Source organism: Zootoca vivipara, chromosome 2 (assembly GCF_963506605.1).
Source record: "Zootoca vivipara chromosome 2, rZooViv1.1, whole genome shotgun sequence".
Lineage (NCBI taxonomy): Eukaryota > Metazoa > Chordata > Lepidosauria > Squamata > Lacertidae > Zootoca > Zootoca vivipara.
The window spans coordinates 33,994,128-34,018,678 of NC_083277.1; the positions used below are offsets into that span (position 1 = coordinate 33,994,128).

A 24,551-nucleotide genomic window follows, 5' to 3' on the forward strand; every position below is an offset into this window, starting at 1 on the left:
TCATAGAACTATATTGGAAGGGACATGGGAGAATCATCTAGTCCAACCTCCTGCAATGTAGGAATATGCAGCTGTCCCATACAGGGGTCAGACCTGCAACCTTGGCATTATGGTCACCATGCTTGTACAGTGGTACCTCGGGTTAAGAACTTAATTCGTTCTGGAGGGCTGTTCTTAACCTGAGATACCACTTTAGCTAATGAGGCCTCCTGCTGCCCCCGCACTGCTACACCGCGATTTCTGTTCTCATCCTGAAGCAAAATTCTTAACCCGAGGTACTATTTCTGGGTTAGCGGAGCCTGTAGAAGCGTCTGTAACCCGAGGTACCACTGTATACAGTAGCATATATTGCACATTCTTCTTTTCTCTTTTTTCACTTTATTATGTACAACTGAAAAAACTTTGAAATACTAATAAAAAAAGCCAACAAACCCTAATGAATCAACAACCACAGTTAAAAAACCACCTGGCAGTTGCAGTCAAAGCAGATTTGCAGTCAAGGACTTACAACTATATGAAGTCTGTCACAGTATATCCTTCATAAAACAAATTTGGGGATAATTTCTCTGTTTCATCAGGAGATCATCTTTTTCCCAACCTCTATTCAGGAGACATGAGTCTTATTCTCCCTGTGTTCCAACCTAATCAAGCCAGGTGGCAAAGCTATTCTTTGGATTCCTGTGGCCAAAAAAGGAAAATCACTATATGAAGTGATTTCAATGGTCATCCTGTATCCTTATTTGGCATTGGTTGCCTCGCTTCTCCTCTGCCTTCCTGTCACTCATATGCTGCTGCTTCTCATAAGGTTTTTCATCTCTGACTTACTCTCTCTAGAACAGGCATAGGCAACCTTGGCTCTCCAGATGTTTTGGAACTACCTCTCCCATGATTCCTAGCTAACAGGGCCAGTGGTCAGGGATCATGGGAGTTGTAGTTCCAAAACATCTGGAGAGCCAAGGTTGCCTATGCCTGCTCTAGAGGCTTAACCAAAATAATGCCAGCTCCACTAAATGCTCACCATTTTTGTGCTGTGGCACACCATGGCTCTCAATTAAAGGGCCAAGTGTGTGTTTCTTGGATGTGTGTGTAGTCATATAGAACTGGAGACAAGGACAGGTGGTAACAGAAGATGTTTATTCTTTGTGGATTTGCTGTAGTCTTATATTACATTTCATTTTCTTTCTAAAACAAGATCTGAAACCTGATTATTGGAGGAAACTATTTAAAAACCAAAAAAGTTACATCTATTAAGCTGATTCATTGGCTAAAGAGGTTATTCAGCTATTATCTGCTGGCTTAATCTAGACTCTAATGATGCTTTGTATTGACAGGTACAGCTTTATTAAGTGTAACATAAATCCTGTTAGATGACAAATATAAACATTTTAAATAAAGAAAACTAGCAGTAGTTGTAATACTGAAACTAAGAAGCCATAACACTGGGCATCTCTGTGTGTGCAGCTGCTGTACATAAGTTTTGTCTATTAATAAGCTCCCCCCCCTTTGCTGTCTTTCTATATTTTAAGTGCTTGACACTTGCACATGATGATGTATGTCTAAATGATAGATTGGGAATGGGCCTTGTAGACCATCTATTCCAACCCCCATGTCCGATGTTTGAATCCAGCACTAGGGCATCCCTTCAGATTGTTGTCCAGCCTCTGCCAGAAGACCTCAGAAGAAGGCTAGGTAAGTGGTTCCATTGCTGAACTGCTCTTAACATCAAGCAGTTTCCTTTAGTCTCTTTATTGTTTCTAAACTTTTTGTTTGATTTTCCAATTCTTTTCTTTTTTTTTACAAACAATATTGAGAAGGGGAGAAAACTGAATGAATAAATTCAGTTTGTGTAGACATGCTAATTTTCAGATGAGGCAAGGAGCTGCAGAATAGGCAAACGTATATCATTGTGTCTCATGTTTATTACAATGTCTCACTTTTCCAACTGATTGGCACAGAATATGACACAGAGATGGAGTTATTCTCACAGCACGGACTTTAAAAAGGCTGAGTGTGATGGCTCCCTAATTGCATAAGGGAGCCTTAAATGATACTTTTGTCAGAAAAGTTATAATGTAGTTCCCAGCAACAGTTCAAGTTGTCTATAACATGATCAAGTTCAAGTGTCATAATTGGATTTTCAAACTGTCCTTTGGGTTTCTAACAGAGGAACCATATTTAGAGCACTGTACTTAACCTTTTGAAGATATTGCTTTGGATCGTCTCACAGATGCAAACATCACATTTGGAATTCAGTGACTAGAAACAGTATGTGATGTCTCCTCTGCAGATTGAATAAAGTTAAAAAATATCAGAAATAGTAAATGTAAAGAATGGCCACTTACCGTACCTCCTCGGTGAGCGGTGGTTGCGGCCCGATGCAGCGCCTCCATCGCTGCTTGGATACACAGCATGTCCCCCTCAGCCACCATGGAGGCTCACGGGTTCCCACCAAACCCACTGATTCAAATGAGCCAATCCGTGGCGACCTTAGTGGGGTATGGATTGACGAATGGACCTGAGGGAGACATGCTTCACTTGGGTCCGTCTGGCAACTGTAATTCCCGGCCAATCCTACAATCCTCATCTAGTCGGGCAAGACCATCACCCACCCTTCTCCCTTCCTTCATTTAGTTGTTTGCTGTTTTAACCAATTCCTTCTCAGCTTGGAGGGCTTTGCTGTGGTTTTTTGACGATCATCGTATTCAGGGGTGGGAAGGATTCTTCCCTGTTCTGCAGGTTTCACCTTCCCCATAGCACTAGTCACAACTTTGGCGGTTTAGGCCTTGGATAGAATCCTATAGTCTTTTATACATTCATCAGGGTGTGGTGAAGTGGTGACTCACCACCCCCACCCCCCGTTTCCCTGAGGGGCGATAACAAGGTACCACATTAGAGGGGTCTCTTTCCAAAGAGTCAGTTGTGCAGGGCTAGTGGGCTTCCCTCAGCATTTGGGGGTCATCTGCATAAACCTACGTTTTGCTATGGATCCATCCCGGAACAGACCCTGTCATGCCTTAGAACCACCACCCCTGGGGGGGGGGGCTGAGAGAGATACACGCCCAATGCCTATGCCAAGGCTTCCTACAAATTCAAAAAACAATAAAACCATTCCTACATAGTTTTTATTATTATTAAAGGTTTTCTTGATTTACAGAAATATATGCAATGTCTCTCATAACATTTTTACAAATCGGTTTCATTTGTTGAGACATTGGGAAGAAAGAGAGGGACAGAAGTAGATGGGGGGGGGGGTCAGGTGACGATGTTTCTATTTTATTTAATATATGTGGGGGGGGGCTTCACCGTCGCTTGTGCAGGTTCTCTGTTGTTCCCTTGTGTTCCTACATACATAGTTAATATTTCACAAAAGAATGGGTCACATCTCACAAAAAGTTTCTTAATAAAAACTATGGGTGTCTAAACATCCTGACTTGGTGCCTAATTCTTGCTGGTAATTGATTCCAGTTGGCTGGAAGAATTTAGTGTAGCTCTGGGTCAGCAGTACTCACTGCATTTCCCCTTATCAGGAGCACAGTTGCTGGACAGAGATATATGTGGCGAGGCGATCACTTAGGTGACCTCAGGAGTACTACCAGAATTACTGGGGCCAAGTGCACAGTATATGGATTGGGCTCTCTGCTGCACTCACAAAAGAACAAGCTTGCATTGAAATTGCATTTATGGCCCCCTTTGCAGGTGGGAGTTAAAGCCCCAAAGTAAATCAGGGGCCACACAGAAGTAATAAGGTGTCTGACAGAATGCCTCTTGGCAGCCGTTGTCCCAATTTGTTAAGTTATTAAACTGTTCTATGTATTAGTTACAGGTAGGTAGCCGTGTTGGTCTGAGTCGAAGCAAAATAAAAAAATTCCTTCAGTAGCACCTTAAAGACCAACTAAGTTTATATTTTGGTATGAGCTTTCGTGTGCATGCACACTTCTTCAGATACACTGGAAACAGAAGTGTCAGACCCTATATATATACAGAGGGTGGTGGGGGGGGTGGGAATGGGTGGTGGGCTGATGGGAGTGGTAAACCTGGAGATGGCTGTTAATGGCTGCTGATGGCTGCAATTAGTCCTGGGCTGAGGTGCTAAAGAGAGCTTGATCATGCATAATGAGATAAGAATCCGATGTCTCTATTCATCCCAGGTGCTTCCATGGTTTTAAGCTTGGTAATGATTTCCAATTCAGCAACTTCTCTTTCCAGTCTGTTCCTGAAATTTCTCTGTAATAAAACAGCTGCTTTGAGATCTTGTATAGAATGTCCTGGGAGATTGAAGTGTTCTCCTACTGGTTTTTCAGTCTTATGGTTCCTGATGTCAGATTTATGTCCATTTATCCTTTGGCGTAGGGTTTGGCCTGTTTGTCCAATATAGAGAGCTGAAGGGCACCGTTGGCATTTGATGGCATACACAATGTTAGAAGATGAGCAATTAAATAGTCCTGAGATGGTATGTTGGATGTTGTTGGGGCCAGTAATGATGTTGTCCGGGTGTATGTGGCAGCAAAGTTGGCATCTGGGTTTATTGCAGGCTCTGGTACCAGTGTCCATGTTAAGTCTGGTGGTTGTATTATTGTGGGTGAGGAGTTGTTTAAGATTGGGTGGCTGTCTGTAGGCAATGAAAGGTCTTCCTCCCAGAGCTTGAGAAAGGGAGCTGTCATTGTCCAGGAGAGGCTGTAGATCTCTGATGATGCGTTGTACTGTTTTACCTTGGGAGCTGTATGTGATGACTAGTGGTGTTCTGTTATTTTCTTTTTTGGGTCTGTCTTGCAGCAGGTTCTCCCTAGGTATCAGTCTGGCTCTGTTGATCTGTTGTTTAACTTCATCAGGTGGATATTTTAGTTCTAAAAAGGTTTGCTGTAGATCTCTTAGGTGAGATTCTCTGTCTGTAGTGTTGGAACAGATACGGTTGTAACGTAGGGCCTGGCTGTATACGATGGATTGTTTGGTATGTTTAGGATGGTAGCTAGAAGCATGTAGATATGTTTGTCGGTCAGTTGGTTTTCTGTATAAGGTGGTGTCTATACGTCCATCCTGTATTTTTATAGTAGTGTCCAAAAAATGTATTTCTTGCATGGATTGGTTCATTGTTAGGTTGATGGTGGGGTGAAAGTCATTGAATGTCTGGTGGACCCTGGAAACCTTCCACCAGACATTCATACCAAAATATAAGCTTAGTTGGTCTTTAAGGTGCTACTGAAGGAATTGTTCTATGTATATCCTGCTTTTCCACCAAGAAGCTTTCCCCCTGCCTGCTTTAAGTTGAGCTAAGAGAGAATTACCTCCTCAGTGAGCTTCCTGGCTAAGAAGGGAACGTAAATGTGGGTCTCTCAAGTTCTAGTCCAGCTCTAACCACTACATAACACTGCCTCTCAAGTATATCATTTTTAATCTTCCATATTATACTTGCAGCTGAATCTGTGATCTGCCTTGATAGGAAGTTGAAAAGCAATGTTTTTGAGCTGATATAAAATGTCCATCCATTGTTGGTCTGCAACAGCTCTTGGACACATGCAAAAAATAAATTTGCCATCATCTTCAAGTAACCAACAAGCAAGGATGATTTTGTGGTGAGGGTGGCTTTTGATAAAGTACACTATAATGTAGGGACCTGATCCCCTCTACTGAGGCAGCAGGGTTCTCTAGGTATGTTGCCCCTAACAGAAGACTGTGTGCCGAAGCAGAAAATATGAGCAACTAAGGTAAAATGTGCTTAGGAAAATATGTAGTTACATAGGCAGATGCCTCACACCTATTGCACTCACTACAGGAAAAAGAATTGCTGACACATCTGATCTGGGGGGAATTCCTTTCCACTCCCATTCCTTTACACCTAAAGCATGGGGGTGGGGGAACCTCATGCAATAAAAAGGTTTTTAAAACTAGTGGCATCAATTCATTACTTTCCATACTGAAAATTCTTGAACATTAGGCATGTCTCACTGGATAAAAGGGGATTAAAGTGATATGGGTCAAAACAGATTCCTGCCTTATTGTTCTCTAAAGCTCCAAAAATTTATATGGACTGGGTTCCAGTGTCTAATATAGTTGCATAAACTGCTGTATCTTGCCATGAACAACTTCTATAAGTCTTCAACAACAGAGTGCGATATTAACTGAACCAAACTTCTTCATTTCTATTTAGGCTACTAATGTTGCAGTCCTATGCTCTTACATCAGAATAAGTACCACTGAACCCAGAGTGACTTATGTCTGAATACAGTGTAACCTCGGTTTACAAACACCTCGGTTTACAATTTTTCAGTTTATGAACGACTGTAACCCGGAAGTAAGTAACCCGAGGTGTCCAAGGCCTCCACAAAGGCCTGACGAGTGGGCCACAGCTGCAGAGGCACTCCCATGGCTCTGCGAAGGCCCGGAGTGAAGGCCCGGCCTCCGCGGAGGCATCAGAGCGCTTCCGTGGCTGCGGCCCAGTTGCGGATGCTCCGATGTCTCCGTGAAGGCCCGACCTCCGTGGAGGCATCGGAGCGCTTCCGTGGCTGTGGCCCAGTCGCGGAGGCTCCGATGCCTCCGCAGAGGCCGGGCCTTCGCAGAGGCATCGGAGCGTCTGCAACTGGGCCGCAGCTGCGGAAGCGCTCCGATGGCTTGGCGAAGGCCAAAAGCGAAGGCCCGGTCTCCCAGAAGGCATCGGAGCCTCCGCGACTGGGCGGCAGCCGCGGAAGCGCTCCCATGGCTCCGCAAAGGCCCGGAGCGAAGGCCTGGCCTTCAGGAGGCATCGGAGCGATGGCCCGGCCTCCCAAAAGGCATCAGAGCGTCCTACAGAGGCCCCGCGATTGGCCTCCACAACTGCCCCACAGGATGCCCAGCAGGTAGCTTCCCAGCCCCAAAGTTAGGTAAAGAACACTTACCTAGCGAAGACAAAGAGCTGTGACGCTGTTAAGAAACAGGTGAGACTGTGTCGAAAAGCCCTTTACCCTTGCCCCACCCCTAGCTGTAGAAAGATGGGCGGCACCTAGCCAGGGAGGGGGGGGGTGTGAAGTGGAAAATTTCACTTTCATTTTCGGATTTGTTTGTGTGTGAGTCTGCCCTCACCTAAAAATACCGTGTGTGAGTCTGCCCTTCACCTAAAATACTGTCTGATTTATTTTATAGTACAGTACATTGATTATTGCCTTCATTTTATGGATCAATGGCCTCATTAGACAGTAAAATTTGTGTTGAATTGCTGTTTTAGGGGGCGTTTTTCATCGTCTGGAACGGATTAATCCACTTTCTCTTACTTTCAATGGGAAAGTACACACACAACAGTGACCACCTAGAAACAGTCCTTTCCTTTCCCAGAGTGTGGCTACCTGCACTATAAGGGATAGAGGCTTCCTCAAAACCAATATATCATGCCTTTTGTGCTTTGGATGTTTGCAAGTAGAAGGGTTTCAAGGTTTTGGTATGCTATGTCCAAATGCTACAAGGTCCACAGTGATTCCTGTGCCTCTATAACAACCTTCCCCAAACTGGTGCTTTCCAGGTGTTTTGGACTGCAACTCCAAAACTGGCTGGGACAGATGGAAGCTGTAGCCTACAATATCTGGAAAACACCAGGTTGGGAAACACTGTGCAATAATAATAATTTATTATTTATACCCCGCCCATCTAGCCGGGTTCCCCCAGCCACTCTGGGTGGCTTCCAACAAAACATTAAAATACAGAAATCAAACATTAAAAGCTTCCCTAAATAGTATCAGCATGGGTGCCAGAGCTTGTAAGAGTGGATGCTGATCACAAAGCCCACCTTAGCCCTTGTAGTATTATTTGTTCTCCTACACCTGGAGTGGTTTTGCCATGTTTTACCACACTCAATTTCTTTTGGGGTTGTTTTCTTTTTTGTTTTGAATGAGCGTCAAAGATAAGCAAAAAAAAAAAGTCTCCGTCCCCCTCCACTAACCTCAGCTGATTTGTTTTTGAGCAACCATCTAAGATGCTGGAAAACCCCTGTAAAATACTTTTGCTTTAATCAGAAAGTACCAAAAACTCCACCAGTTTTGCATTGCAAAGCAGTGGGTAAAGATTTGAGTCAGGCATCATGTCTGTGGCTTTTGTGGGTGGGTGTCTCTCAAAATGACTGTTATCCTCTACCAAAAGGGAAATCTGCATGTCATGTCTGAATAAGACTAGTTAAATCTATGGTAACAAATACCTTCCCATCAATTCACACAAATGATTGACCACATGCCCCTGTTGCCTTCCAGGCTACTAGCACTGGACACTAAGCAAAAGTGGCACAGCAAGTGAAATAAAAGAACAGAAAAAAGGAAATGTCAACAGTTTTAGAAATGTAATCTAATACTACCTATGTGCTTTTCAGTGGACAGGAGGTATACTCAAAAGTGTTTGTGAGAAATGCTCATTATCTGCTCTAAACTTTATTATTTCCTCATGTGTACAAAATAAACATGTACACAGGATATACAATAGTGACCCTAATCTGTAATAGTTTTGAGTCCCTGACATGGTTGTCATGCTAAAACCTCAAAGCATCAGCCAGCCAACCTGGAAAGTTTTGAAATTATTATGCAACCTATGCCAACCTTGTGCCCTTCAGACATTTTTTAATACAGCTCTCACTGGTCCCAGTCAGCACAGCCTCCGGGAGTCTGGGACAATGAGCTGTAGGTCAAAACATCTGAAGGACTCTGGCTTGGTTAAGGCTTGATTACTGTAATTCAACTACAGTGGTACCTCAGGTTACATACACTTCAGGTTACAGATGCTTCAGGTTACAGACTCCACTAACCCAGAAATAGTTGTTGTCGTTGTTTAGTCGTTTAGTCGTGTCCGACTCTTCGTGACCCCATGGACCATAGCACGCCAGGCACTCCTGTCTTCCACTGCCTCCCGCAGTTTGGGCAAACTCATGTTGGTAGCTTCGAGAACACTGTCCAACCATCTCGTCCTCTGTCGTCCCCTTCTCCTAGTGCCCTCCATCTTTCCCAACATCAGGGTCTTTTCCAACGATTCTTCTCTTCTCATGAGGTGGCCAAAGTATTGGAGCCTCAGCTTCAGGATCTGTCCTTCCAGTGAGCACTCAGGGCTTATTTCCTTCAGAATGGATAGGTTTGATCTTCTTGCAGTCCATGGGACTCTCAACAGTCTCCTCCAGCACCATAATTCAAAAGCATCATTTCTTCGGCGATCAGCCTTCTTTATGGTCCAGCTCTCACTTCCATACATCACTACTGGGAAAACCATAGCTTTAACTATACGGACCTTTGTCAGCAAGGTGATGTCTCTGCTTTTTAAGATGCTGTCTAGGTTTGTCATTGCTTTTCTCCCAAGAAGCAGGTGTCTTTTAATTTCGCGACTGCTGTCACCATCTGCAGTGATCAAGGAGCCCAAGAAGGTAAAATCTCTCACTGCCTCCATTTCTTCCCCTTCTATTTGCCAGGAGGTGATGGGACCAGTGGCCATGATCTTGGTTTTTTTGATGTTGAACTTCAGACCATATTTTGCGCTCTCCTCTTTCACCCTCATTAAAAGGTTCTTTAATTCCTCCTCACTTTCTGCCGTCAAGGTTGTGTCATCTGCATATCTGAGGTTGTTGATATTTCTTCTGGCAATCTTAATTCCGTCTTGGGATTCATCCAGTCCAGCCTTTCGCATGATGAATTCTGCATATAAGTTAAATAAGCAGGGAGACAATATACAACCTTGTCGTACTCCTTTCCCAATTTTGAACCAATCAGTTGTTCCATATCCAGTTCTAACTGTAGCTTCTTGTCCCACATAGAGATTTCTCAGGAGACAGATGAGGTGATCAGACCATTTCTTTAAGAACTTGCCATAGTTTGCTGTGGTCGACACAGTCAAAGGCTTTTGCATAGTCAATGAAGCAGAAGTAGACGTTCTTCTGGAACTCTCTAGCTTTCTCCATAATCCAGCGCATGTTTGCTATTTGGTCTCTGGTTCCTCTGCCCCTTCGAAATCCAGCTTGCACTTCTGGGAGTTCTCGGTCCACATACTGCCTAAGCCTGCCTTGTAGAATTTTAAGCATAACCTTGCTAGCGTGTGAAATGAGCGCAATTGTGCGGTAGTTGGAGCATTCTTTGGCACTGCCCTTCTTTGGAATTGGGATGTAGACTGATCTTCTCCAATCCTCTGGCCATTGCTGAGTTTTCCAACCTTGCTGGCATATTGGGTGTAGCACCTTAACAGCATCATCTTTTAAAATTTTAAATAGTTCAGCTGGAATATCACCACTTCCACTGGCCTTGTTATTAGCAATGCTTTCTAAGGCCCATTTGACTTCACTCTCCAAGATGTCTGGCTCAAGGTCTGCAACCACACTACCTGAGGTGTAAGAGACCTCCATATCTTTCTGGTATAATTCCTCTGTGTATTCTTGCCACCTCTTCTTGATGTCTTCTGCTTCTGTTAGGTCCTTACCACTTTTGTCCTTTATTATAGTAATCTTTGTACGAAATGTTCCTTTCATATCTCCAATTTTCTTGAACAGATCTCTGGTGTTCCCCATTCTATTGTTTTCCTCTATTTCTTTGCATTGCTCGTTTAAGAAGGCCCTCTTCTCTCTCCTTGCTATTTTTTTGGAAATCTGCATTCAGTTTCCTGTATCTTTCCCTATCTCCCTTGCATTTTGCTTGCCTCCTCTCCCCCGCTATTTGTAAGGCCTCGTTGGACAGCCATTTTGCTTTCTTGCATTTCCTTTTCCTTGGGATGGTTTTCGTTGCTGCCTTAACCGTTCTTAACCTGAAACTGTTCTTAACCTGAGGTACCACTTTAGCTAATGGGGCCTCCTGCTGCTGCCATGCCGCCGCCATGCGATTTCTGTTCTCATCCTGAAGCAAAGTTCTTAACCTGAGGTACTATTTCTGGGTAATTGTGTTATGAGTTTTGTGGGGGTTAGGCTGAATGCCTGAGCCCCCTTCTCATTCTTGGAGTAGCCAACCTAGCTTCCTGGTGAGGTCATGGGTCATTAAGGGAACAAAGGAAGGGGCTCTGTGCAAGATGGGAAATAGGTGGGGTCCCCTCTCTCAACTAGCTGGTGGTTAGAAGGACAAAGGCAGAGTTGAGAGCAGAGAGTTGTGTGATGTGAGCTAGAAGCAAAGTGTCAAGCTGGGAAGCCAGAGAGTCAAGCAATGTTTGATTTCTGTTTGAATCTAAGGGTGTAGCTATGGGGGAAGCAAGGCCCTCTGATGCCGATGCTGTGAAACCCTCCATCATATGCGCAGATTGCATGTGTGTGTAAATAAACCATATATCCTAAGAAAACCACAATCTTCACTGTGCCTCATTCCAGAAGGAAACATGGACCCTGGGTAAGCACCTGGAATCCTGCACTGCTTTTATATTGGGGTGGCATGCAACAATACAGTTAGTTGTAGAGACTAGAACTTGGGTGCCAAGTCCAAGGATCATATCACACCATTCCCAAATGAATTTGTCTACCATCTGAGGTCATCTAGTGAGGCCTTTTGCACATAGTTTTGCCTCCTGAAATACAGTGGAAGGGTGGACCTTATGAGTGAACCTTATCTGCTGTGGTCTAACATCCCTGAGTTCCACTACATGGAACTCTTCACCCAGGGATGTTAGACCAGCTCCTTCTTTATTGATATCCCATCATTGCCTGAATACTTTTCCAGTGAGCTTTATTTGATGCTATTTACTGTTGTTTTTGCCCTGATTAAAATCACTCTTCCACCCTCCACTGAAGGGAAACCTTCGGGTAGCTGTATATCCCAGGGTCCAAAAATGTTGGCTCAGCATACTAGTCAGCTACCTACCACTGCCCCCTCCTCAAGTCCTCAGGCATGTACAGAGAGCTTGAGAGGCAGGTTATCCCTCATTAATACGAGATAAGGAAAAGACAAGAAACACTCTCTTTGCTGTTACGCATAGAAGTCTCCTGCTGTTTCTTACCTGTTAAAAATGCAGTGGAACTGAAACCTCTGGAGCAGGGATCTGTATGGTCTTGGAGTGTTCTGTTCACCAGAGTTGGAAGCAGATGTTGTTCTTGTGAGCTGGTGAATTGATTTGTGGATGTCTGTGTATTGCCGATCTAGACAGAGAACCAGAGGTGCAGACAAAATAATCAAAACCTGGTCCACACCCACAGTCTATAGCTGAAGATTGTACTTAAGAATATTTCAAAGGTTCAGCCAGCCCAATTCCACTGCCCACTTGTTTTTAGAATACAGTATTAGTAATTCACTAGTCCTACTTGCAAGGATTATTTTGAGAATGTGTTTGTTCTAAAAAGATAGTGGGAGGAATTCAACATCACACTCTTCTGATTGCTCCATCAGCACAAACATTTATTTATTTATTGGAGGTTTTTAAGCAGAGGTTGGATGGCCATTTGTCATGGGTGCTTTAGTTGAGATTCCTGCATTGCACAGCATTAGACAAGATGGCCATTGGGATCCCTTCCAACTCTACAATTCTATGAGATCAGCTTGCCTGATGAAATAATCCCCCTCCCCCAGCCCAATGTTCTGAGGGTTCTCCTACCCGACCTCCCCCCCATATCAATTTTTGGGGGGACAGGGTAAAGAGAGGGGGGGAAACCCACTGCCCTAGTGGAAGTCCTTGTGCAGGGTCTGGCTGGATGCAGAGGGAGAAGACTGGGGGGAGGAGGTGTCGGAAGCTGAAGAGGCAACAGGGTTTAGTGTGCATAAGAGGCTATGGCAGAGGACAGTCATGGCAGACTCAGAGGCAGAAGAGGAGGGGGCCCAGGAGACAGAGATGAAGCAGGTTGCGGAAGAATCTAAGGAGTCTCCCCATCCTGCTGTAACCACCTACCCTCCTCACTGGTCTCCCAGAACAGAGAACTGAAGAGGCCAAAGCAATGAGAGACAAGACGACAGAGCCTTATGCTGCTGGGGAAGGAACCGGGGAAGGCGGGGACCTTCAGTCCTTGCAACTGACTCATTGTGGCAAGACCTTCTGGGAAGAGTTGCTCTGATCACTAGGCCTGCACTGTTCTGGTTTCTTTGACTAAAGAGTTAACTTCACTGACACCACTGTCTCTTCATTGCTGACCTACTCCTGACTCCAGCTCATGACACTTCTGTTGACAGGGACTCATCAGGTGAATTCCACCCAGTAGCTCCATACATCACTTCTTTTATTCACAGATTGTGTGCATGAGGCATTTCTTGTTTGTGACTTCATATATTATAATTTAAGCAGCTAAATGTCAGTTCACAGATTTTAAAAAAACTACTTAATATGCCCAGCAAAATAGACATAAATCTAATTAGAGGTACAACAGAGGAGTTTCATTTTCTTTTACATTCCTATGAGTTGGATTGTTAAAGCTTGTCCATTCTATAGGTTTTATATGGCCCCAGCAGCTACTCCCTGTCACCAGTCTGGTAGCCACATTCTGCATTAGTTGTAGCTTCCGAGTCATCTTCAAAGGTAGAACGTATTGCAGTAGACCAAGTGGGAGATAACCAGAGCATGTACCACTCTGACAAGACAGGGTACAGGCAGGTAGGGTCTACAGTTGCCCTGGAAACAGAATTGATCTGTACTTCCATGGACAGCTGTGAGTTTAAAATTACTCCCAGGTTGTGCACCTGGTCCTTTAGGGGCACAGGTACCCCATTTAGGACCAGAGAATCCCCCAAAACTACCCATCACCTGTCCCAGTTATTCCTCAGACAGTAATTTTCCCCCCAGAAAATACCTCTCCAAACTGGATGAATGGGCAACAAAATGGAAAATGATGTCCAATGCAAGTATAAATTGATGCATTTGAAGCAACATTTTATAACTTCTTGTATCAATTTCCAGAGAATTAGCTGTATTAGTCTTTTGCAGCAAAAACAACAAAGCCTTGCGTTCACATATAGACTGATGTGGTTTGGAATGGCCATGACTAACCAGTAAAGTGATATTGTTCTCATGTTACCCATAGCTGCCAAGTTATCCCTTTTTTTTAAGGGAAATTCCATTATGCTGAATAGGCTTCCTCATGAGAAAAGGGAAAACTTCGCAGCTATGATGTTACCGTTTTCTCCGAAAATAAGACACCGTCTTATATTTTTCCTCAAAAAACCACACTATGGCTTATTTTCAGGGGATCTCTTATTTTTTTCCTCCTCCTCTTGCCACGGCCGGCATTGCTGCTGCGTCTATCACTATGTCTTATTTTCAGGGTATGGCTTATATTCCTTGAATACTTAAAAATCCTGCTGTGGCTTATTTTATGGCTACGTCTTATTTTTGGAGAAACAGGTGAAAATGCCAATTCACATGTTCGATGGCAATAAAGCCAAATTCCATGCTAGTGATTTTAAGACAAAAGACTGAAAATAAAATTGCCAGTATCATACTTTTATGTTGCAGTCACATCTGGAATAGTGTATGCAGTTGACCAATCTCAAAAAGAGCACTGTACAGCAAGAAAAGAAGCAACTAAGAAAAATGAAGAGATTGAAGTACCTTCCCTACAAGAAAAGTTGAAGGGGGTCAGTTTATGTGTTTTAAATATTATTGAGCCTGGGGCTTGCCAATCGGAAGGTCGGCGGTTCGAATCCCTGCGACAAGGTGAGCTCCCGTTGTTCGGTCCCAGCTCCTGCCAACCTAGCAGTTCGAAAGCACGTCAAAGTACAAGTAGATAAATAGGTACCGCTCCGGCGGGAAGGTAAACGGCGTTTCCGTGCGCTGCTCTGGTTCACCAAAAGTGGCTTAGTCATGCTCGCCACATGACCCAGAAGCTGTCTGCGGACAAACACCAGCTCCCTCGGCCTATAGAGCAAGATAAGCATGCAACTCCAGTCGTCCGTGACTGGACCCAATGGTCAGGGGTACCTTTACCTTTAAGGGCAGGGGAACACAATAAAGGTTTATAAAATGAAGCATGGTGTAGAGCAGGCATCCCCAAACCCGGCCCTCCAGCTGTTTCAGGACTACAATCCCTGACCACTGTTCCTGTAAGCTAGGGATGATGGGAGTTGTAGTCCCAAAACAGCTGGAGGGCCAAATTTGGGGGTGCCTTGTGTAGAGGAAGATAGGCTTCCCCCCCTTTATAACCCTTAACACTAGAACTCCTTGCAACAGACTTACTCCTCTAAAAGTTATCTAATAAAATTTGACTAGCAGACAAAAGCAACAGGTGATGGCTGCAGGCGCAGATTACTTTAAATAGGATTAAACGAATAGAGGGTCATGATAGCCAAATGGAACCTATATGTTTAGAGAGTACTGTTCTGCATAATAGTTGTTTATTTGCTGTATTTGTATTGCCATCCAAATCAAAATGACAATAACATTTTTTCTCTAGGTGGCTGTCAATAAAGGGGGGGATTTACATGCAAACATAAAATTAATACCCATAAAATCAAAGAACATGCCAAAATCTGCAACAGAGGATAAAATCAATAGGTTGGGATGCAACCAAGTTTTACTCAGCATATACCCATTTAAACTAACGGGCCATTAACCATGGCCATTCATTTCAATGGGTCTACTCTGAGTAAAGATTGGTTGACTACAACCTTTTTAAACAAAATCTCATATCTCAAAATCTCATGGAGTCACAAAAAATGTTAAAGTTAAAAGGCCTGAGAAAATATACTGTGTTCAACAGGACACAAACAAAAACAAAATCCAAAGCATAGGTTCCAGCCTCTCCAGGAAGTGCATTCTATAACAGCTGGGTACAAGAAGCTACCCAGCACACTTCCTTTGGCAGAGGCATTCTGTGAAGATTTTGGGGTTGAAGTAGATGTATGTGGAAGGATATAATCCTTCAGGTAACCTGGTACTTGTACCAGGTTAAAAAACACTTTGAATTGGTCCCAACAATAAACTGGAAGCCAGTGCTAATAGCAAAGTAGCAGCATGATGTGATCATATCACTAAGTGTTTGTTTGTTTGTTTGTTTTTTGCACAAGCTGAAGTTTACGGACCATTTTCAAAAGGTGCATCCCATGCACGACAACGCATTACAGTAATCCATCTGGGCATGGATAACTGTTGCAAGACTATCTCTCTCCAGATAAGAGTTGTAGTTGATTTCTTTGCATAAGCTGGGTTTTTTCCCCTCCATGCTGTTATTTTTCATGCTGCCATTATAAGAGAACAAGGGAGGTGTTCATGGTGAGTTCCGGCACCTATCTTCCGGGAAAAATAGCACTACCCCAATCCAAAAAAAAAAAAAAGGAAAGAAAGTACAGGCTTGGAAAATTCCCTGCGCGGTCTGGAAAGGATGACATGCGAGACAACGCCAATTCGGCTGTGGGCAAAAAGGGAGCTGGAAACCCTGGGAAAGAAAAAGGGAAAGGGCTCTGGAAAGAACCGCCACAGGGTGCGCCAAACCCGGGGAGACACAAACAGGCCCGGCAGCCAGACACGCATGGGAGGGAGGGAGGGAAGGCAGGTCAATAAGGCACCCGCAGAAATACGGAGGGGAAAACGTGGAGCAACAACCTTCAAGCGAGAGGGTGCCAAGGGCCAGCGTGGCAAGAGGGCGTTCCGACACAACCGCGTTTGTAAAACGAATGAATTCAGAGAAGCGTCTGCAAAACACCAACACGGACCAGTGCTTCCTTGCAATACAGTAGAGGAAAAAAGGACCTACCGGGGACAGGGGTTGGCAGCAGCTTAAAATGCCGCCGGTGCCTTCGTTTTTCCCCTCAACCAGGGCACACAACAACGGAGACTGGAAGTGGGAGGGGGGGGTCATTTTGACGAGGGAACGGCCATGGGGCAGATTTGTCAGGCGTGCCAAGCACAGACTTTACACAGAGAGGAACCCCACGCAGGTTTTCCGCACCTCAGCTTTGGCCCTTAAAGAAAAGGCGAAAGTAGGTGCCCGCAGCCGCCGAGGCAGCCTCTGCCTCGGCGCGCGCCCTTCTCGGGAGTCCGCGTCAGCCCCACGAGGACCCCGCCTTGCCCCGTGAGCAGGCTGAGCTTCGACCGCGGCCACATACAACACACACACACACACAGAGAGAGAGAGAGAGAGAGAGAGCACCCGAGTGAGGGCAGGACCTGGACGGGGGTTTAGGAATAGGAAGCACGAGGCGGTCATGCAACCGCCTCAGCCCTCGAGGCCGTTGCTAGGTAAGGCCGGCTGAGGCCAGCTAGGCCAAGAGAGAGGGGGGGGAAGCGCGCCCAGGGCACGCCCCGAGCACGTTCGCCTCCTCGTGGGCTCGCGCGCCGCGGCCCCGCCCCCCTCACGCGGCTCCACACGCTGGCGGGCGGCACCAACGGCCGCAGGGAGGAGGAGAGCGCGCGGGAGGGACGGTTAAGGGGGTGCTGCTGACCCGAGGACTCCTGCGAGCGACGTGGAGCCAATGAGAAGCCACGCTCCTCTCTCGCTTACTCCTCTCAGCGCCCCGCCCACTTGCCGCTTCATTATCTACGTATCTGCGCCTTGTCTCCTGTTGGCAATAAAAAAATATATAAAGACGTTTACGTAGTAACTACACGATAAGGGTCGGGACGGATCTCCACCTTTTCCACCCTCCGTCGTAGAATTTCAACCCGTGCCTCGCATATGTTACAATGTATAGTAGGGTTGTCAAAGCAAACCTTTTTTTAAAAAAAATCGTCGTTATCATTATTTTGAATAATAGCCATAGCTGTCAAGTTTTCCCTTTTTTTAAGGGAAATTCCCTTATGCTGAATAGGCTTCCTCGCGAGAAAAGGGAAAACTTGACAGCTATGGTAATAGCAATGTCAGGTGCGACGCTGCTTTCATTTCACTTTTTTCTAAATAAAATTTTTATTGGTATTTCACAAAAATTTACAGAAATTATAAATCTGAAATAAAAAAGGAATTACTATACAGTAATTCAAAATAATCACACAATGAATAATCAGACAATCAATAGGTCATTAAACATTAAAACAAAATAATCAAAAATTAACTCAAATTAACTAAGATACAAACTCATAAGCTTCCCCACCACCACCCCACCCTTTAGTGCTTCCAGCCAATCTCATGTGGCTTTTCTTTTCTCTTACTCATATGTATACCTGATTTCTGACTATGCATTTTATTATTCATTATTATGGGCCTTCATAGATCTTTTGAGAGGTCGGCATTCTCCATGAAATTTGCTATATAACCTTTAATTTCCCCCCAATATTTTACTCTTTTTTCCTTCCATTATCCCTTTGATAAATCTTTCATTTCACTGCATTGCTGCACAGAAGGTGGCTTGCAAGCTGAAGGAACAAGAAAGATCATGCAGTTTACAACAGTCTGAGCCAATTAAACAAACAAAAGTCATAATAAAATATGACTTGTAATGTGTTCCGGAAGAAGGTTCTAGCAGCCTAAACAAGGATGTGTTGAATCTTCACATAATGTGTTTCAATATTTCACGCCTCCTCCTTGGGCTACCCTTTATGATTAATTTTGTTGGTATATAACAGGGGTCCCCAGACTACGGCCCGGGGGCCGGATGCGGCCCAATTGGCCTGCCAATCCGGCCCGCAACGACCCCCGCCGCCCGCCGCCCGCTCTTACGGCACACAGCGCGGCAGCGCTCTTCCGGGTCGGGAAAAAAGTGCCGAAAATCCTTTGTGCGCATGCGTATGGGCCTCTCCCGACCCGGAAGAGGTCATTTCTGGTGCACTTCCGGGTCGGGGGAGGCCCATACGCATGCGCACAACGGATTTTTGGCGCTTTTTCCACCCTGGAAGCACGCCGCCGTGCCAGTAAGCGCCTGTGCGCATGCGCACGGGCGCGCACTCCCCCGCCCGCCCGCACAGGCGCGCGTTCCCCTGTCCTCTGGCCAGCCGCGCGATCGGCACGGTGGCAACCAGCCCAAACGCCGGTAAGTCTGGGGACCCCTGGTATATAAGAACATCTGGAACCTGAAGTTTGGATATATATACTGTACATCTCAACTCCAGAATGCAAGGGATGTGCAGATTGCACCTACTGAAATTCTTCCCGTGGCCTTTCCCTGATCCCTCTCACACAAGTAACACTTGCTGAAAACCCCTCTTTTGTGCAACCGTTGAAAATGCAAGAGCTTTTGGGATTACAATTCCCATCATCTCTGACCACTGGTCCTGTTAGCTAGGGATCATGGGGGTTGTAGTTCCAAAACATCTGGAGGGCCGAGTTTGCCTATGCCTGGCTAAGGGCATCTGGCTGGCTACTGTTGGAAACAGAATAGTAGATTAGAGGCATATCTGGTCTGATGCAACAAGGCCACTCTTAGGTTCCTGAGGCAATGATGAATGTCCATGTGACAAAGACACATACACACAACACACGTGCATCTGGACCCATATACCTGCAAACTGATGCACTGTCAGACTATTTCTCATAGTAAGCCAAATTTCGCATCCTTTACTTCTTCAGCAACTGACTTAATTGATTGGGATGTGTGTGTGTTTAAAAAAATATTAGGACACATAAAAAAGAAATGTGAAAAAGCAAACATCTACTTGTTGGTAGTGATCCCTCCCCCACTCCTGCCAGTAGATATTTATGTAAAACCCTCTGGGGGGCAACTCATCCATGGGAGGGGGGGAAATTGGAGACATAGTCTGAATTTCGTGGTGGCAAATGATGGCCGTTTGACAGAAAGATTAATAGCCACAATGTGGCTCTGGCTGGCTGCAAAACGTGTGTTATTTATAGTCACCTCACACTGTTTTTCTCAGCAGTAATCTGGCTCCCTCACGATAAAGCACTCAGTCTTTCAGCTTGGAGTCTGTCCCCTTTGGGGAAAGGTTATTGGGGGAGGAAAAACATACAGTGCTCCTTATAATTTTATCATTTTGTGCTGGTGACTACAATTGCAACCAAAGATACGTAGCAATAGATTTGCATTGAATGTTGCCCTGGCAGCAGTATATTCTAAAGATAATTTGTTCAGCTAAGAGGAGCCAGAAAATATTTGAAGTATTATACTTAAGTCACAGACTACTGAACCAGGATGTTCTATTGGAAATTAATATTTTGTGAGGTAAGATTAAGAGAAATTCACTGTTAGCCTAAACTACCAGTAAATTTCAATGTATATTTTGCAAGATCATTGGTATCAATGTTTCTGATCACATCTCAGTTTATATAATAACTGAATGCCTTGTCAAGTTTTCTTGGTAAGATGGCAATTAACTGAGGAAAGAAGTGGGAATGACTGAGAGGAAATAGAAATAGCAGCAAACCTTGTAACTAACCATTGCTTTTTTTCTGGGGGGACGCAGGGGTACACATACCCCTAAACCATTTTGTGAATCTAAGTTTGGCCTCATTGAGGGGCAGTATTTTAATATGAGTAGGAAAATGACAGTATCCCTAAACATTTTTTAGCAAAAAAAAACTATAACTAACACTTATTAATGTATTTGCTCCTGAATCCATACAACACTAGGAAAATTGAGACAAACTGCCCCACCCCTATGACAGAGTCCACAGAAACATTGCCAAGATTTTATTGTGCACTAGCTTATATTTCTAACTTGACCTAACCTAACTTGACCTAACAGGGCAGCTAATAATAAAACAAATCAAGGCTGCTTACAAGGCTTTTACAGCGGGTGCATATTGATTGGGGCCCAGGCTCTTAGCTTTCCTTTTAAAAGAAAGTAAATAAATTGGCAGTACAAAGAAAGTTAGGAAGCAAAATGTGGAGGCAACTTTCTAATATGGAGGCATTAAAGCACCTGGAGGGGGGCCTCCAGAGCAGCAGAAAAAAAACAGGAAAAGCTGGTTGTTTTGCTCCTAGCTTGACGCTGGACAGATGAGAGTCCTCCATATACACATTGTTTCATTTATTCCCCAAGTGTGCTGCCTTTACAGTATAAAAAACCAACTGGCTGTCAATTGTTTTACTCAGAAGGATCTCCCCTGAAGTAAATGAGGCCTCCTTCTTACTGAAAAAAATTTGTGACTTTGAAAGTTGCCACCACCATTTTTCATGTCTCGCACACAGTCACCACTGACCTGATTGTCATCACTGGCTGTTATTTATAGTTACTGTTATACAGCAAGTATAAAACAAAAATAAAAAATGACTCACAAAATACAACCATAAAAGCATCAAACACTTTATAGCTGCAACAAGTTAAAATTCATATAGACTGTACTTTAATACAATGCTACTTTTTTGTTTATCAAGATTGCCAAAATGGGAACGGGACTGCACGTGGTTAGATGGCTGGTTGTTGTTGTTTATTTGTGTCTCATTTTTCCTCCCAGAGGCTGTGTACAGTGTCTTCTCCTCTCCCCTTTTAATATTGACTACGGTTCTGTGGGGTAGGCTAGGCTTGGAGTTGGTACTGTAGTTCAGACACCAAAGCTGTGAAACTGCACATATGTAGAGTCCCTTTGGTGTGTTGGCATCCCTGAAACCAATAAAATAAATTGTCCACTAAATATAGATGATATTTTGAATTAACCTTATCCTATAGCTGCTTAATTACAACTCAGATGTCTTGACAGTGCTTCAGTAAAGAGAGGGATAGATTTGGTAAATTGTGTACAGGCTTAACTCAGAGGAGGAATAATAAAGATGCTACCAGTGTTGCATACATTTTTATTTCACTTCTATCTTCCCTTTTACTTGAACACTTACGGTCATTAAAATTCTGAAACCCTAATTTTTGTATTCGAAATTTAGCATGCAAATAGATGTCACATGCAAATTTAGTTACTGATTGACCTTTCATAATTAAATGCACATGGACTCATTTGGTAATTCACAACATTTTAAGACCTTGATTAGAATATTAAAAGTAATACCACAAGGAAAGGATACCAATATTAAAAGCTTGTGCAAGAGTAACAGATTCGTCAATGTTGAAATGAGTGTTAGAGGCATTTGTTTGAAAGGTAAACATCCTTCCCAAGAGCAGCATGGAGCTGATCGTTCCCACTTGGAGACCATCTGCCCAGGGCAACTCAGAGAGCAGTGCTGGCGCATCCTTTATAAATTAAAAGAAAAAAGTCAGTTGTATTTTTGAACCATCAGCCATCCCCTCTCCTCCATAATTTATCGTTTTCATGATAGTCCTTTTTGCTTGTCTTCACCTCAGTACTTATCTAACAACAGGCAGTGATTATCTCAGGGGCAGCTTCCTTTTTCTTCTGACATCCTTTAATTAAACTATAACCCTTGCTGAGCATAGACTAGAAAAATATTGGAAGAAAAATATCTCACCAAAGTCTCATTAGACCACTATTATTTATGAAACTGCAACTGCTCTGTAGAGAAGTAGCCGAGGGGAAGCTTTAATGATCTCTCTCTCTATAAATTTACCCTTGAGCTTGACACACTTTGCCGCACCTTTTTTATGGTCTGATTCTAGCAGCTAGTACTTGGCAAGTAATGGTTTATTATGGTATGGCTAGTTACAACTACAGAACAAAATAATAATACTGTAATAATGAGTTGTGGCACAGCACTCACACCACAAGTCATGCAAAGATGTCTAGCACTGTCAGAAGTATTGACGTATTGATAAAAGCTATCATTGCCATGTATTGGTAAAGCTTCCAGGATGTAACATTCTTCTGCAAGACTGCTGGATAACAAAATTGAGCAGAGCGCTGGTAGACATTTCACACCTTAAACTCTGGTCTTTTATCAATACTCACTGTTTTGTGACAGCCAGTGACAGAGGAGACAATGTAGACTGGCGCTACAATCCCCCATTTACCTGGGAATAAACATCCATTGCATTAAATAAGATTTCTGAGTAGACAAAGTTCCACTGAGTGTCTTTAGTTCTTCTTTGATAAACACATTTGCAAAGAAAAATCCCAGAATTTCTGCTACTTGGACTGTAAATGTTCTAAGAGGTTATTACAGCAAGCCTTCCATTTCTATAGAAATGTGGGCTCAGTAGACACAAACAAATTTGCACATTTCTTTTTCTGGGTAAGGCATGCATATACCTCAGGATGCACAAGATGAGCAGGCAGGTTATCGTATTTTGCTAGTGACATCTGCAAAGGGACTTTATAACATTTAGAAAGTGCCTTGAGTTTCAAAGTTCCATAGATTTTATTTGCTTCTGGTTCTTGAACTAGTTTCTCCTGCTTGCTTTAGCATCACATAGACTTATCTAATTTCTCCATATGCTGATTAAATTATACAAGGAATAAATCAATGTCCCATGAAATGTATGTAATGAAACAGATAATTTGTGCATTTCAACCTCTTCTCTCACTCCTACACATGACTTTGCATGTGAATGTTTAAGGCCTACTACTGCAATTAATCACATTACATAACTAACACACTGCTATTTTTAATTATTTTTTCTTTTACTACATTTTGACTGGCATAAAGGGTCTTTCTTGAAATGAATGTTCCAGCATACTTATGGGCAAGGAAGAGGATGCAAAAACACCATCTTCCTTTCTAGCAGTGTGTGCTTAAGAAATACAACACATACAGTGGGTTATGTAACATCACACAATCATTTCTGAGTCATGCACACACTTACCTCACAATGGACCTGGCTAAAATTAGACTCCCATTCTTAAGAATCAGAAGTTTTTCCCTTCTTCCCCATGCTGTTTAAATATAGCAGATTTAAAGAATAATCCTATGCATGTCAACTCAGAAGCAAATCCCATTGAGTTCACTGGGGCTTGCTCCTAGATAAGCGGTATAGGATTGTAGCGTAAACCAGTTTGATTTGCTGTATTTACATATGCATGTGTGTTTGTCTTGCTATATACATAAAAATGTGTCATCACATTCTGCCATTTGCATGGCCAATAGGAGGCCACAACAACTGCAGCATGAGGAATAGCAGACAGGCCCAGGCAAACTGTTTAATGGATGGGGATGTCCTCCTGCCTCCATCAAATGTGTGTGCAGCAAGGTGGCATATGTTGAGGGGGTGGATGAGTTATAAAGGGGGGTGATTTGGTTAGGTGGAGGGAAAGGACAAAGGCATAGGTGGGTTGGTGAGCAGGAACAGCAGCATATCCTCCAACATTTCACAGATGAAAAGAGGGACGTTTCTCACTCTCCCCCCCCCCAGCTGATCCTCCTCAACCCCCCATTTCTGTGTCCCCCACCACAGAGCATTTCCTATCAGAAGAATGATGAGTGCCGCCACCACTTCACCAATAGAACACAACACACACACCCTCCACCATCCTGAGAAAACCCCTTAATCCCAAATTTATTTATTTTTTTAAATATATTTTTTATTAAACGTTTTATCAACACACACATCAAAAAACACACATCAAAAAGAAAAAAAAATACAAAATACAAAAATCAAAATACAAAAATACAACAGAAAAAAAATATATCATCTCCAATCCAATTTAGTATTCATTGTCTTCTGGCTTCCCCCGTTCCCTACTATCTGATTTTCATTTTTATGAACTTCTGTAGCAGTTTCTAAATCATCTTTCTTACCCATAATATAATCCCTTTAACACTTCAAAATTTCATCTTTATATCATCTACCAAAATTTCTCCCTTTCAATCTTCTATTATCTCCCTATTGCCTTAACTTCTTTATTTTCCTGGATGTACAAAATCTAATTATCAAATACATTCCCTATATATATTTTAAATTTCTTCCAATCTTTTAAAACTTTGTCATTTGTTTGGTCCCGGAGTCTT

The 24,551-nt window shown here is 43.5% G+C and overlaps 1 protein-coding gene across 5 annotated transcripts in view; it reads right to left on the bottom strand.

Annotated features, from left to right (window-relative positions):
* LOC118080805 (uncharacterized) overlaps window positions 1-9,383 on the bottom strand; it is a 29,514-nt gene extending 20,131 nt beyond the window's left edge. Inside the window, exons 1-2 of one of the 5 annotated variants that reach the window (XR_004692022.2) lie at window positions 6,870-9,383; window positions 2,195-2,281 (exon numbers count right to left, since the gene is read on the bottom strand). Coding sequence is in view for 2 of the 5 variants with exons in the window: in XM_060271363.1 (XP_060127346.1) it covers window positions 4,105-5,160 (1,056 nt within the window). In the remaining 3 variants the exon portion in view is untranslated. Of the gene's footprint in view, window positions 1-2,194; window positions 2,282-2,342; window positions 6,406-6,869 lie in introns of those variants that run through there. The other 4 variants (XR_009557091.1, XR_004692021.2, XM_060271363.1 and 1 more) reach the window with 4 other exon arrangements.
* Window positions 9,384-24,551: the final 15,168 nt, after the last annotated feature.